The sequence below is a fragment of the Bombina bombina genome, chromosome 9 (genome assembly GCF_027579735.1).
Source record: "Bombina bombina isolate aBomBom1 chromosome 9, aBomBom1.pri, whole genome shotgun sequence".
Taxonomy (NCBI): Eukaryota; Metazoa; Chordata; class Amphibia; order Anura; family Bombinatoridae; genus Bombina; species Bombina bombina.
This window is the reverse complement of record NC_069507.1, coordinates 148,713,298-148,728,268: the sequence shown is the minus strand read 5'-3', so window position 1 is coordinate 148,728,268 and position 14,971 is coordinate 148,713,298. Positions and strand designations below refer to the sequence as shown.

Below are 14,971 nucleotides of genomic sequence, written 5' to 3'. Positions count from 1 at the left end.
CATCAGCAAAGGATACCAAGAGAATGAAGAACAATTAATAATAGGAGTCAGTTGAAACATTATTTAAAATTGTATGCGGTATCTAAATGATGAAAGAAACATTTTGAGTTTCATAACCCTTTACATTTCTATTACAGTTATCATAATAAAGCTAATATAAAAAAATTTGCAACAGATTTAGAGATGGTGTTTTATATACTGGTTGATACATTTTAGCGTCTCGTTAAGCTTCTCAGTATGAGCAGCCATCTAAAGATTCTAACCCAAGCCCCTATAAGACTAGCCGATATTACTAAGGTGGCATGGTTACAGCCTATTGACCTTAGCTGTGACCTTCCGAAACCATGATTACACCTAACCTTGATCCATCAACAGTCATTTCTATTGACTGACCTTACTTCCCCAATATGATGCCCCAGTGATAAATGCCCAACTAAATACCCCCTACAGATTTATTCTTTTAATCAGAATTCATGTAAGTGCTATGTTTAATTTAATGGGAAAGGTTTTTTACTGTGGGGGTTTTTAATAGCAAACTTTCTTAAACTTATTATTATTGCCACACTGTGGTAAAGAAGTTTTTGCTTACTCCGTGTTTCTACCTACTGTTGATGTAGTGGAGGGGTGTATTGTTATTATACACAAAACTTAATGCAGTTATTTGTATAAAAAAATAGACTTGTGCACGGCCGAAAAATTCATTTAGTTTCAGTTCGGATCGATTCGAATTTGTAAAAATTTGAATGAATTTGTTTCGGATTCGTTTCGGATTCATTCGGATTTGAATAAATTCGGCTGGATTTGGTTCGGTTCGATTCGGAAATTCGGAATTTCGGTATGTGTTAGGTGGGATGTGCTGTGTATTAGACTAGTATTATGTACTATATATTAGGTGTAACCCATAGCAGAGTGATATAACCTAATATACTGTACAATACTAGTGTAATCCATGGCCATCCGAATGTAACGAATAAATCCGAACTAATTTTGATTAATTCGGTAGATTCGGTACTAACGTAATTCGGAAATTCGAATCGATCCGAATCTCCAAATTTAACAAATTCGTCTGAATTTCATTTCGGAAAGAATCGAAACGCACATGTCTAATAAAAAAATATAAAGATTTATTTGCAAAATTTAGATTGGTATCAATGCCTAATATAAAAGTTCTGCTGCTCAAAAAACTGCAGGAGTAATGTTAGTTCTTTTCGAGTTCCTGTATTTGTGGTTCTATGGCTATTACAAGTCCATAGATAAGAGGGAGTGATTTTAGCAACGCTAGTTTGAATCACAATATAGAGTAGTTCAACACTTGTGCTGAATACCCAAAGTGTCCTGTACGGACTGGCAGGCTGTTAGAAATTTCCCATCCAGCATAAACAAAATAAAGTAAATCAGTTCACTTTCCTGTGCTCCGTTTTGGATCCTGTTGTTAGGTGCAAGAGGCAGTTCCGGTATCCATGTGTGTCTGTTTAGCCCAGACCGTAGAGACCGGACGTGATGTCACTGCTGCTCGTAGCTCCACCCTTATGCGTTTCGTGATTAGATCACTTTGTCAGAGGGCAATCTAAAGATAGTTTATTTTTAAGATACATAATAATCCAAAAGTTATTCATCCTTAACTAAGGATTAGATTTCTGTTTTATATCATGAAGCTACAGTATATATTCATGGCTGCAATGTTTTGTTTTTGGCAAATTAATTCAATTAATCCATTCACAAAACCATGCTCTACCAGAGGTTTCTGTAAGATTATATTGGGCATTTTTTCTGTCTAGAAGATATTATAACATTACGAGTTGTGCATTAGGCTTAAAAAGCAGCGTTGGACGGTCCTAACGCTGCTTTTTAACGCCCGTTGGTATTACAAGTCTTGAAGGTACATGCTCACCGCTCACTTTTTTTGCCAGACTTGGAAATAACGCAAATCCACTTACGTAGATTGTGTATCCTCTTTTTTCAATGGGACTTGCATAGCGCTGGTATTACGAGTCTGCCAAAAAGTGAGCAGTACACCCTCTCCTGCCAAGACTGGTACCGCATTTTAAAGTCAGTAGTTAAGAGTACTACAACGCCGTAGCATAAAACTCTTAACTAAAGTGCTAAAAAGTACACTAACACCCATAAACTACATATTAACCCCTAAACCAAGGCCCTCCCACATAGCAAACACTAAAAAAAATGTTTTAACCCCTAATCTGCCGAACCGGAAATCGCCGCCACTATAATAAATATATTAACCCCTAAACTGCTGCACTCCCGCCTCGCAAACATTAGTTAAATATTATTAACCCCTAATCTGCCGGCCCTAACATCGCCGCCACCTACCTAAATTTATTAACCCCTAATCTGCCGTCCCCAACGTCGCTGCCACTATATTAAAGTTATTAACCCCTAAACCTAAGACTAACCCTAAACCTAACACCCCCTAACCTAAATATAATTAAAAGAAATCAAAATAAATATTCCTATCATTATCTAAATTATTCCTATTTAAAACTAAATACTTACCTATAAAATAAACCCTAAGCTAGCTACAATATAACTAATAGTTACATTGTAGCTATCTTAGGGTTTATTTATATTTTACAGGCAAGTTTGTATTTATTTTAACTAGGTAGAATAGTTAGTAAATAGTTATTAAATATTTACTAGCTACCTAGCTAAAATACAAAAGTACCTGTAAAATAAAACATAACCTAAGTTACAATTACACCTAACACTACACTATAATTAAATTAATTCCCTCAATTAAATACAATTAAATACAATTAAATAAAATTAGCTAAAGTACAAACCCCCCCCACTAAATTACAGAAAATAATAAACAAAATTACAAGATTTTTAAACTAATTACACCTAATCTAATCCCCCTAACAAAATGAAAAAGCCCCCCCAAAATAAAAAAAGCCCTACCCTACACTAAATTACAAATAGCCCTTAAAAGGGCCTTTTGCGGGGCATTGCCCCAAAGTAATCAGCTCTTTTACCTGTAAAAAAATTACAAATCCCCCCCAACATTAAAACCCACCGCCCACACAACCAACCCTACTCTAAAACCCACCCAATACCCCCTTAAAAATACCTAACACTAACCCCTTGAAGATCACCTTGCCGGGAGAAGTCTTCATCCAAGCCGGGTGAAGTGGTCCTCCAGACGGGCAGAAGTCTTCATCTAGACGGCATCTTCTATCTTCATCCATCCGGCGCGGAGGTGGTCCATCTTCAAAGACATCTGACGCGGAGCATCCTCTTCTTTCCGACGGCTAACACAACGCATCAGCCAATAGGATTTTTTCTACCTTAATTCCGATTGGCTGATAGAATTCTATCAGCCAATCAGAATTGAAGGGACGCCATCTTGGATGACGTCATTTAAAGGAACCTTTATTCAGTGTTAGCCATTGGAAGGAAGAGGATGCTCCGCGTCAGATGTCTTGAAGATGGACCCGCTCCGCGCCGGAGGGATGAAGATAGAAGATGCCGTCTAGATGAAGACTTCTGCCCATCTGGAGGACCACTTCGCCCGGCTTGGATGAAGACTTCTCCCGGTTTTGTTGAGGACTTCGGCCGGGTTGGATGAAGACTTCTCCCGGTAACTTGATCTTCAAGGGGTTAGTGTTAGATTTTTTTTAAGGGGGTATTGGGTATATTTTAGAGTAGGGTTGGTTGTGTGGGTGGTGGGTTTTAATGTTGGGGGGATTTGTAATTTTTTTTACAGGTAAAAGAGCTGATTACTTTGGGGCAATGCCCCGCAAAAGGCCCTTTTAAGGGCTATTTTTAATTTAGTGTAGGGTAGGGCTTTTTTTATTTGGGGGGGGGCTTTTTTATTTTGTTAGGGGGATTAGATTAGGTGTAATTAGTTTAAAAATCTTGTAATTTGTTTATTATTTTCTGTAATTTGGAGGGTTTTTTTGTACTTTAGCTACTTTTATTTAATTGTATTTAATTGTATTTAATTTAGGGAATTCATTTAATTATAGTGTAGTGTTAAGTGTTAGTGTAACTTAGGTTAGGTTTTATTTTACAGGTACTTTTGTATTTATTTTAGCTAGGTAGTTATTAAATAGTTATTAACTATTTAATAACTATTATACCTAGTTAAAATAAATACAAACTTGCCTGTAAAATAAAAATAAAACCTAAGATAACTATAATGTAACTATTAGTTATATTGTAGCTATCTTAGGGTTTATTTTACAGGTAAGTATTTAGCTTTAAATAGGAATAATTTAGTTAATGATAGGAATTTTATTTAGATTTAAATTATATTTAAGATGGGGGGGTTATGGTTAGACAGGTTTAGGGGTTAATAAATTTAGAATAGTGACGGTGACGTTGGGGGCGGCAGATTAGGGGTTAATAAATATAATGTAGGTGGCGGCGATGTCAAGGGCGGCAGATTAGGGGTCAATAAGTGTAGGTAGGTGGCGGTGACATTGGGGGCGGCAGATTAGGGGTTAATAAATATAATGTAGGTGGCGGCGATGTCGAGGGCAGCAGATTAGGTGTTCATAAATTTAATGTAGGTGGTGGAGGTATCCGGAGCGGCAGATTAGGGGTTAATAGTTATAATGTAGGTGGCGGCAATGTCGAGGGCGGCAGATTAGGGGTTAATAAGTATAAGATTACGGGTGTTTAGACTCGGGGTTCATGTTAGGGTGTTAGGTGTAAACATAAATCTTATTTCCCCATAGGAATCAATGGGGCTGCATTAAGGAGTTTTATGCTGCTTTTTTGCAGGTGTTAGACTTTTTTTCAGCCGCCTCTCCCCGTTGCTTCCTATGGGGAAATCGTGCACGAGCATGTTACACCAGTTCACTGCTAACGTTAGCAGCGCTGTTATTGGAGTGCGGTAATGAGCAAAGTTTTGCTCAATGCTCACTTCTTGTCTGGTTTGTAAAAACCTGTAATACCAGCGCTGTCTGTAAGTGAGCGGTGAGCATAAACTGCTCGTTAGCACCGCACAGCCTCTAACGCAAAACTCGGAATCTAGGTGTATGTTATTATTGATTTAATTATTGCTTTTCTCCTTTCAATTAAGTACAGCTAAAGAGTTGATCAAATACAAATACTTAACCTATTAATTTGGAGTTAGTTCACCTCCAAATAATTTCATAACTATATCAGCAAGCATACAAGTTGTGCGCTAAACCGGGTGCATAAATAACGCAAAACAATTAGCGTTATCGCTCTTTCCATAGCGCTGCCATTACAAGTTAATCCAAAACCTTCTTTTGTTGTGCGGTATGGCGCGTAAAGCTCCAAACCGCACATAACCCAAGGCCTGACTTTACGTGCTCATGCACGCTTTCCCCCATAGATATCAATAGAGAGAGTGTTAGAAAAAACCTGCGATTTGAACAGCCAATAGAATTTCAGTAGCTCTCATCCTATTGGCTGATTTGAAAATGTAAGCCAATAGGAATGCAAGTTACCCCATTTTTAAACTGGTACCTTGTATTCAAGCTTCAGTGTACGGTGGTGATCGTATGAAGAGGATCCTCCACACTGGATGTCCGCGCCGCCAGTGACTATGCTCCGTGCCTCCACAGCTCCGCACCACTGGTTTGAAGATAGAAGAAGCCCCCATGATGGATGAAGATGTCGCCGCCTTGATGAAGACTTCTCTCTGCCTGGATGAAGATGGATGTACGGAGTTCAGGTAGATTTTCTGGGGTTAGTGTTTGTTTTTTTGTTGTTATTTTTTAGATTAGGGATGGGCAGTAAAAGAGCGGAATGCCCATACAAATGCTCCTTTAGGGGCAATGGGTAGCGTAGGATTTATTTAGAGCTAGGTTTTTTTATTTTGGGGGTTGGTTGCTGGGGGGGGGTTTACTATTTAGGGGGACTTTGTAATTTTTAGGAAAAAGCACTCTTTAACTTAGGGCAGTGCCCTAAAAAATGACCTTTAAAGGCTATTGGTAGTTTATTGTTAGGTTAGGGGATGTTTTTATTTTGGGGGGCTTTTTTTATAGGGGTATCGGATTAGGTGTAATTTTTATTATTTTGAATAATTTCGTTTATTATTTTTTGTAATTTTACAGTTTTTATTTTTTTATAATGTATTTTTTTCGTAGCGTTAGGATTTTTTAATTTGTATTTTTTTTTTAGTTAATTTTATTGTATTAAAATAGTAATGTTGGGTTACTTAATAGTTTAAACTTTGTTTTTTTTTATTTCACAGGTAAGTTTTTATTTATTTATTTATTTATTTAAAGATAGTTAAATTGTAAATTTAATTTAATATTAGTGGGGTGTTAGGTTTAGGGGTTAATAGTTTAATTTAGTGTGTTGCGATGGGGGGGCAGCGGTTTAGAGGTTAATAGGTTTAGTTTAGCAGTTCTGATGTGGAGGGCCGGCGTTATAGGGGTTAATAGGTTTATTTTAGTAGTTGTGATGTGGGGGCCGGCCGTTTAGGTGTTAATAGGTTCATTTTAGTAGTTGCTATGTGAGGGGCAGGAGGGTTTAGGGGTTAATAGGTTTAGTTTAGTATTAGCAATGTGGGGGCTGCGGTTTAGGGGTTAATATGTTTATTATAGTAGTAGCCATGGAGCAGCTGGTAGTTTAGGGGTTAATAGCTTTATATAGTGTTGGCTATGTGGGTGGGTGACGGATTAGGGGTTAATAATTTTAATATAGTATTTGCGATGTGGGGGTTGCGGTTTAGGGGTAAATGGGTAGTTTATGGGTGTTAGTGTACTTTGTAACAGTGTAGTTATGAGTTTTGTGAAACATTTTTGTTTTGCAAAATCCATAACTACTGGTTTCAGATCACGGAATGGATCAGGGCGGTATAGACTATAACGCAAGCATTTTAGCCGGACCGTACAACCTGTAATACGGCGGTATGGAAATCCCACACTCAAAAGTCATTTTTTGAGTGCGGAATGGATCGTTAAGTTACAGGCTAAAACGCTTGCATTATAGCTATACCGTAATGACTTGTAATACGAGAGACCTGCCATTCCACGCACAATGGCCAATTTTTCAGAGGTATAGTCGTACCGCACCATGCCCATATGAGCATATTATCAAAGGTTGGCCAACCGACAATTACATACTATAATAATTTCTAAGAATAATCTTTCACAAATCCCTAGCAAGACACATAACAGTGTAGGAATTACCGTATAGGAACTATAGTTCACACATTTGTACATTCGTATATATTTTAGACAGATACTGGTCTTACATAAAGACTTTTATGCCAATTTTCACCTCTTTATATTTTACCTTTTAGACATCGCACATATCAAGGGAATACCAATAATTCATCCCTACAGACTCATCAGTGATCACGCAGCTAACACAAGTATATCACGTTGTTAACACAAATTTACATACTTATTACCATGACACATTCAAGTATCGGCATTTAACTTTAGCACCACATATTCTTACTATCTTTACTATTGAGCACGAAGAAGGTGTGTAAAGACTGCTAGCATTATTTTCACTCTCAGCGAATACAAATAAATCATAGACAATTTTCATTGTATACAATTTATGATATTTTGTTCTCTAATAAATTTACAAAATTATTTTAAAACAATACTTGTATCTAATAGATATTTATTTCCCTCCATTTGGTATTGGCTTCATAGCGCTCTTATTTCTTTGCTTTCCTTTTTTTATTACCACTTTGGAAGCATAGAGTAAGCTTCCTTAGATTTAAGAGCTTATACCAAATAGCGCAGAGCATATATCCCTACTGCTAATACTTGTATTCTGGCTGTATGTATTTTTTTTATAGCATGTAACCATTAAACCAAGTCTTATTGACTAGTGATTTAAACTAATTTGATTTAAATCAAATCCACCCTGTTTTTTTCTTAACCCCACCTCCCCAATATTTCTGGAAATTGGCCAAAGGGTTCAGGAAGCAAATATCTACAACATATGAAATAACAAGCGCATTCGCTACTTACAATGTCAATATTTATTACTGCTCGTAGGCATATCACACTATGCAAATGCACTTACTAGAGACCAGAATTTAAATGTCCAGTCTACATATAGTCCTATGCGAAATGAAAAAAATCTCCTCATCCTCTCCCCATACCTGTATCGTAGCCAATTCAACTCTCTGTGTGTCTGTTGCTGCCAATGTTCACTCGGAATAGCCACCTTAGTACAAGGGCAAATTGGTGGCTATTCCCAGAGGACGTTGGCAGCAACAGACACCCAGAGACCCGAATTGGCTACGATATGGGTGTGGAGGCAGATGAGAAGTTCTAGTCACTTTGCACAGCTGTGGACTATATGTTGATTGGGCTTTTAAACTCTGATCTCTAGTAAGTGCATATGCCTACGAGCTGTAATAAAAATGTATATTGTGAGTCGCAGATGTGCTTGTCTTTTCATATCTTGTAGATATTTGAAGCAAGAAGACAGACACTACTGATGCACCAGTCTCATATAAGAATTATCCATTAGCGATATAACAAGCCATTTCTAAGGTCTGTTTTATATGGAATAATTTCCCTTTGTATTGATTTTATATTATTGATTTTAGATCACTTGAAATCTTTTAATTAATTATTTTGATTTTTAAGGGTGTATTATTAAACACGGTTTTAAGTGACCCAATAGTGGTATTGATTGAATTACATTGAAAACATTCCTCCAGTGAAGCGCTGCTTTTTATAAATTGTGCTAGTGAGATGTTCAGGAATCAGGTAAAAAAATTGCAAAATATTGCCAAACTGGTGATATGCCAAGAGGAAACAAAGAGATTCAATTTCAATTGAATTTCAGTGTTTGACTGTAATTATGAATTTGTTTGGCCCCATTCATTATGAAGAAATGACAAATGGTTGTCTAACTTAATTTATCAAATGTAATATTTGAATATTGAATGTGAAAGTTGGGAAGCTGACTGTCATAGACTTTACAGTAATGATGAATGCATTTCTTTAAGAATTTTCTCTGTAACTAAATTAAACAGAGATGTTTGCTTTTTCTATCAATAATTTACTGTTTATTTAGGGTTTTAAAGAATTTGTAACTGAGTATATGAATAAGCAGACCTTTACTTTTGTGTCCTGATCTTTTTAATTTGCTTGGATATTTTGGCTATGTTGCTTGCATATTTCAGTTTTTTTTATGTATACATTTTAATTCTAGTGAACATGGAATACCCAATACTATAAAAATTGCCAGCTTTACTATTACTTATAACTACCTCATTGTTAATTTATGATTTTAACATTTACAGCTGTAGAATGGTATGGTGGTTGAAAGCATTCCTGTGTACGTCTCAAGGCAATACCAATGGGCAACAATGCCATCTGTGCTTTTTTATGCTGCTTCACCCTCCTGTACAGAACAAAAGGAAGCCAAATATCTGCTATTCTACACTAATAGACTTTTTTGCTTCTGCTTCTCCAAATTGCTTTATCCTTTGTCGCTTCTTTCCCACAAATGCTGCAGATTTAAAACATGTGGTCTAGTATAAAGGATAATAAGTGCACTCGTGAAGACTTTAACCCCTTAATGACCACATCACTTTTCCATTTTCTGTCCGTTTGGGACCAAGGCTATTTTTACATTTTTGAGGTGTTTGTGTTTAGCTGTAATTTTCCTCTTACTCATTTACTGTACCCACACATATTATATACCGTTTTTCTCGCCATTAAATGGACTTTCTAAAGATACCATTATTTTCATCATATCTTATAATTTACTATAAAAAAAATTATAAAATATGAGGAAAAAATGGAAAAAAACACACTTTTTCTAACTTTGACCTCCAAAATCTGTTACACATCTACAACCACCAAAAAACACCCATGCTAAATAGTTTCTAAATTTTGTCCTGAGTTTAGAAATACCCAATGTTTACATGTTCTTTGCTTTTTTTGTAAACTATAGGGCCATAAATACAAGTAGCACTTTGCTATTTCCAAACCATTTTTTTTCAAAATTAGCGATAGTTACATTAGAGCACTGATATCTTTCAGGAATCTCTGAATATCCATTGACATGTATATATTTTTTTTTAGTAGACAACCCAAAGTATTGATCTAGGCCCATTTTGGTATATTTCATGCCACCATTTCACCGCCAAATGCAATCAAATAGAAAAAATTGTTCACTTTTCACAAATTTTTTCACAAACTTTTGGTTTCTAACTTAAATTATTTACAAACAGCTTGTGCAATTATGGCATAAATGGTTGTAAATTCTTCTCTGGGATCCCCTTTGTTCAGAAATAGCAGACATATATGACTTTGGTGTTGCTTTTTGGTAATTAGAAGGCCGCTAAATGCCACTGCGCACCACACGTGTATTATGCCCAGCAGTGAAGGGGTTAATTAGGGAGCATGTAGGGAGCTTTTTGGGGTAGTTTTAGCTTTAGTGTAGTGTAGTAGACAACCCCAAGTATTGATCTAGGCCAATTTTGGTATATTTCATGCCACCATTTCACCGCTAAATGCGATCAAATTAAAAGAAACGTTAATTTTTTCTCAATTTTAGGTTTCTCACTGAAATTATTTACAAACACCTTCTGCAATTATGGCACAAATGGTTGTAAATGCTTCTCTGGGATCCCCTTTGTTCAGAAATAGCAGACATATATGGCTTTGGCATTGCTTTTTGGTAATTAGAAGGCCTCTAAATGCCGCTGCGCATCACACGTGTATTATGGCTAGCAGTGAAGGGGTTAATTATGTAGCTTGTAGGGAGCTTGCAGGGTTAATTTTAGCTTTAGTGTAGAGCTCAGCCTCCCACCTGAAACATCAGACCCCCTGATCCCTCCCAAACAGCTCTCTTCCCTCCCCCACCCCACAATTGTCCCCGCCATCTTAAGTACTGGCAGAAACTCTGCCAGTACTAAAATAAAAGGTATTTGGCCCTTTTTTTTAAAAAAAAAAAGCATATTTACATATGCTGATGTGTAGGATCCCCCCTTAGACCCCAACCTCACTGATCCCCCACCATACTGCTCTCTAACCCTTCCCTCTGCAATAATGGGCGCCATCTTGGGTACTGGCAGCTGTCTGCCAGTACCCAGTTTTGTAACAAAATGTGCCTTTTTTTTTTTTTAATTCCCTTTTCTGTAGTGTAGCTTTCCCCCCCCACCGAGACCAACCCCCAACCCCTTCCAGAACCCTTAGATTGCATTTAAGTTGTTTTTTTTTTTTACTTTTTAACTTTTTTTTTTCTGTAGTGTAGCGGTTCCCACCCGCTCCCGCCCCGTGCACGCGCCCGCCCGCCCACCACCCCCGTGCACGCGCGCGCTCCCGTGCGCGCCCCCGTAGCTCCCGCCCCCCGATCCCGCCCCCCTCCACTCCACATAGCGCACCGATGGCCGCCACCCGCCTCCCACGTAAGCTCCCACCCACCAACGATACCGGCCATCGATGTCCGGTGCAGAGAGGGCCACAGAGTGGCTCTCTCTGCATCGGATGGCCAAGGGGGGTTATTGCAGGATGCCTCCATATCGAGGCATCACTGCAATAACCAGAAAGCAGCTGGAAGCGAGCAGGATCGCTTCCAGCTGCTTTCCAGACCAAGGACGTACGCCACACGTCCTCGGTCATTAACTGACTTTTTTTTGAGGACGTGTGGCGTACGTCCTTGGTCGTTAAGGGGTTAAAGGGACACTGAACCTAATTTTTTTTCTTTCGTGATTCAGATAGAGCATGACATTTTAAGCAACTTTCTAATTGACTCCTATTATCAAATTGTCTTCATTCTCTTGGTATCTTTATTTGAAATGCAAGAATGTAAGTTTAGATGCCGGCCCATTTTTGGTGAACAACCTGGGTTTTTCTTGCCGATTGGTGGATAAATTCATCCACCAATAAAAAAGTGTTGTCCAGAGTTCTTAACCCACAAAAAGCTTAGATGCCTTCTTTTTCAAATAAAGATAGCAATAGAACGAAGAAAAATTGATAATAGGAGTAAATTAGAAAGTTGCTTAAAATTGCATGCTATATCTGAATCACAAAAGAAAAAAAATTGGGTTCAGTGTCCCTTTAAAGGACAGTATATATGTTTTTGTTCGTTTTTTAATAGAGTATTTAATTTTTAAAAGGGACACTAAGCACTTATTTACATTTCATGCACCTCCCTCTTATCATGGATGCCGCCATTATGAAATCTTGGTTACACCGCAGGTATTGGAAGGAAAGTTGCTGCACATGTGCAAACAGGTCAGCACTGGAATGTAGTAAAATATACATTTCAAAATGGCGGCACCCATGACTAGAGGGAGGCAGGGAATAACCTCAATATTATACGTATAAAATGTATACTGTTTAATGTCCCTTTAAGGCTCAGTATAGTCTATTCATTGTTACTTTACTGCTTGTACACTACATTTTCGTATCCAATGAAGTTTAATCTAATCATCTGCACAAGCAGCTTTGTAATGTACTTGTCAGATGGTGCTGTAACCAATCAGAAGCATGCTGATCGTGCCATTGACCAAGTATGAGTCTCCAGGTCAAGCACTGAAGGTAAGATATAGAGTGATCCCTTAAAGTAAATGGCACAAACTCTTGATTGGCCACACTGTCCGCTGGTGTGGAGGGTTATATCCCAGCTTTGGGGTTGAGTCATACATTAAAATGTAGTGTAGAAGCAGTAAAAAAAAAAACTGGCAACACCAAGTACAATAAAAGGTCTACAAAAATCCCAAATATTTTGTGTGATTTTCTTCATGCTGGTGATATTTTGATAATCATGTGTGTTTATTGGTCTCAAAATATTTTTAATGCATGGATATACTGAGGGGTATTACAATAAATATTTGAATATTAATATATGTAATCATTTTAATATTGGTGACATTTTTGTGAGTATAGATACAAGCTTTACGGTAAATCCCATTGCAATCACTGTCTTCCTCGAAATACCTTCTGTCTTTAACAAGTTCACATTTTGCCTCTAAAATATTTACTTTCAACTCTTACTTTAATGCAAATATTGGGCGTTGTGTTTTTTAAAAATGTGCAGAACAATATACTTAAGATTGAAGATATTTGTTAGGAAGTAATAACCCCTAAATGATTTTTGCTAAGTCCTGGCAAGTTAGATTTTGAATGTGAAATAAGAATTAACTTTTAGATCTTGCAAGATCCAACAATCACTTAATTATAACTAGTATTATATTTTACAGTGCAGAGATAGATATTAGAGTAGTACTGTTTTCTTTTACTGAAATGGATATAAACCCCAAAATTTATCTTTTATGAATCAGATAGAACATGCAATTTTATACAACTTTTTAACTTACTTCTAATATCAATTTGTCTTCATTCTCTTGGTATCATTTGTTGAAAAGCATGGATGTAAGCTTAGGAGCTGGCCCATTTCTGAAGCAGTTTTGCAAGAATGTTATCCATTTGCAAGAGTACGAGAATGCACCACTATTTCCTGACATGTAGTGCTCCAAATTTGATAATATAAGTAAACTGGACACTTTTTGTTAAATGGTATGTTCTGTCTGAATCACCAAAGAAAATATTTGGGTTTCATATGCTTTGAATTTATATTATAATGTATCTGGCACCTTCTACAACAGAATTTGACATGTTTCCGTTTTAAAGGGACCAGAATAATACCGTGAGATTTCATATTGATTATTGAAAAAAAAATGTTTTCTTTTAACAGAATGATCTAATGGAAGATGACAGTGATATGAATGGGACCATTGTAGCTGTTTCCAGACCTGAAAAGAACAACACAGAAGCCGATAGTAAAAAACAGAAAGAAAAAAACAAGCATCATGGTCTTGGAATGTCGATTATGAGAAGAATACTTTGTGTGTTTTATTGTTTTCAGGTTGAAAATCCTCATCACATAGACAATTACTCAAGGCTGTCTTTTCCGTTATCATTCATGATTGTCAATTTACTTTACTGGGTGTATTATTTGTATTTTTAATAGATTTTGACAACAAAATATAATTATTTAATTGTTTCAAAGAAAATACAAACTATTAACAAAGATCTTTGTTATCTCTGATTCCAATCCACCAGAATTCACCTGCAAAACATTTTATTATCTCTCTTTTTTAAAAAACAAAATCCATTAGGTGCCGCCTGTGAATGAGTAAATTTGCTCAAAATCTGAGCCTATTGTGCGGTCATAAAATTACAGGCAGTGCATGAAGGGAGGGACGCTGAAACTGATTTTGACAGGACAGATAACCCCGCCCCGGAGGATCAGAGACTGAAAATTAGTTCCTGTTTGTGCACTAGTGTATTGTGGGTGGTGCTAATGTAAAGCTAATCAAGTGGAGGAGCAGAGCTATGCTTTTTCTTGGTTTCTCACCTTCATCCTTCCAACAGTGTTCTCAGAATGGTCATTAGAAAGAGGGTGAGTTAGTGATATATAGCAACATCACTGTTAAATGTTTTTAATCAGAGTTACATTTGTTTTTTAAATAGGAACTTTAAATAAAAACATTCAGTGAATCTGATGGGGTATTTATTACAGTCTAAATAATCTTTAGTTTTAATAGAGGATTTGGTTGTGGCATTAAAGGGACAGTAAAGTAAAAATTAAACTTTCTTGATTCAGAAAATACTACAAGGTACACTTAACATAAGTAGACATTAAGGGGTAGATTTAACAAGCAGCAGATGCTGCTTTCTACACCCAAATTTTCTGGCTCGTCGGAAACTTAAGCTAAGAAGCAGTGGTCATAAACCGCTGCTCCTTGTCTGCCACCTTAGATTCCTAATTTTCTTTTGGCAATGACAGTCTTGATATTTGTCAGTCTTTTCTTAAAATTTTTTAAACAGTTTAACTATGCTATCCCAGATTGTAAATGATAAGAGCCAAAACTTCACTTTCCACAAAAGCAGCTGTAGTTACTTCTCCAGCAGGGGGTGCGGTTGTTTCACAATTTATGTTCCCATTGACCGCAGGAAGTGATAGTTCACTTGCTCTTTACTTGTGGAGGATGGCTGGTATGAAGCTGATGAGGGAGTATATATTGAGTCTGGTCTAC

At 36.9% G+C, this 14,971-nt stretch overlaps 1 protein-coding gene across 1 annotated transcript in view; it reads left to right on the top strand.

Moving 5' to 3' along the window:
• The window catches only part of LOC128640464 (gamma-aminobutyric acid receptor subunit pi-like), a 191,897-nt gene extending 177,935 nt beyond the window's left edge, over positions 1 to 13,962 (top strand). The window contains exon 11 of the mRNA XM_053692943.1: positions 13,627 to 13,962. Coding sequence (XP_053548918.1) covers positions 13,627 to 13,899 — 273 coding nt within the window. The 3' untranslated portion in view covers positions 13,900 to 13,962. The remainder of the gene's footprint in view (positions 1 to 13,626) is intronic.
• The last annotated feature ends 1,009 nt before the right edge of the window (positions 13,963 to 14,971 follow it).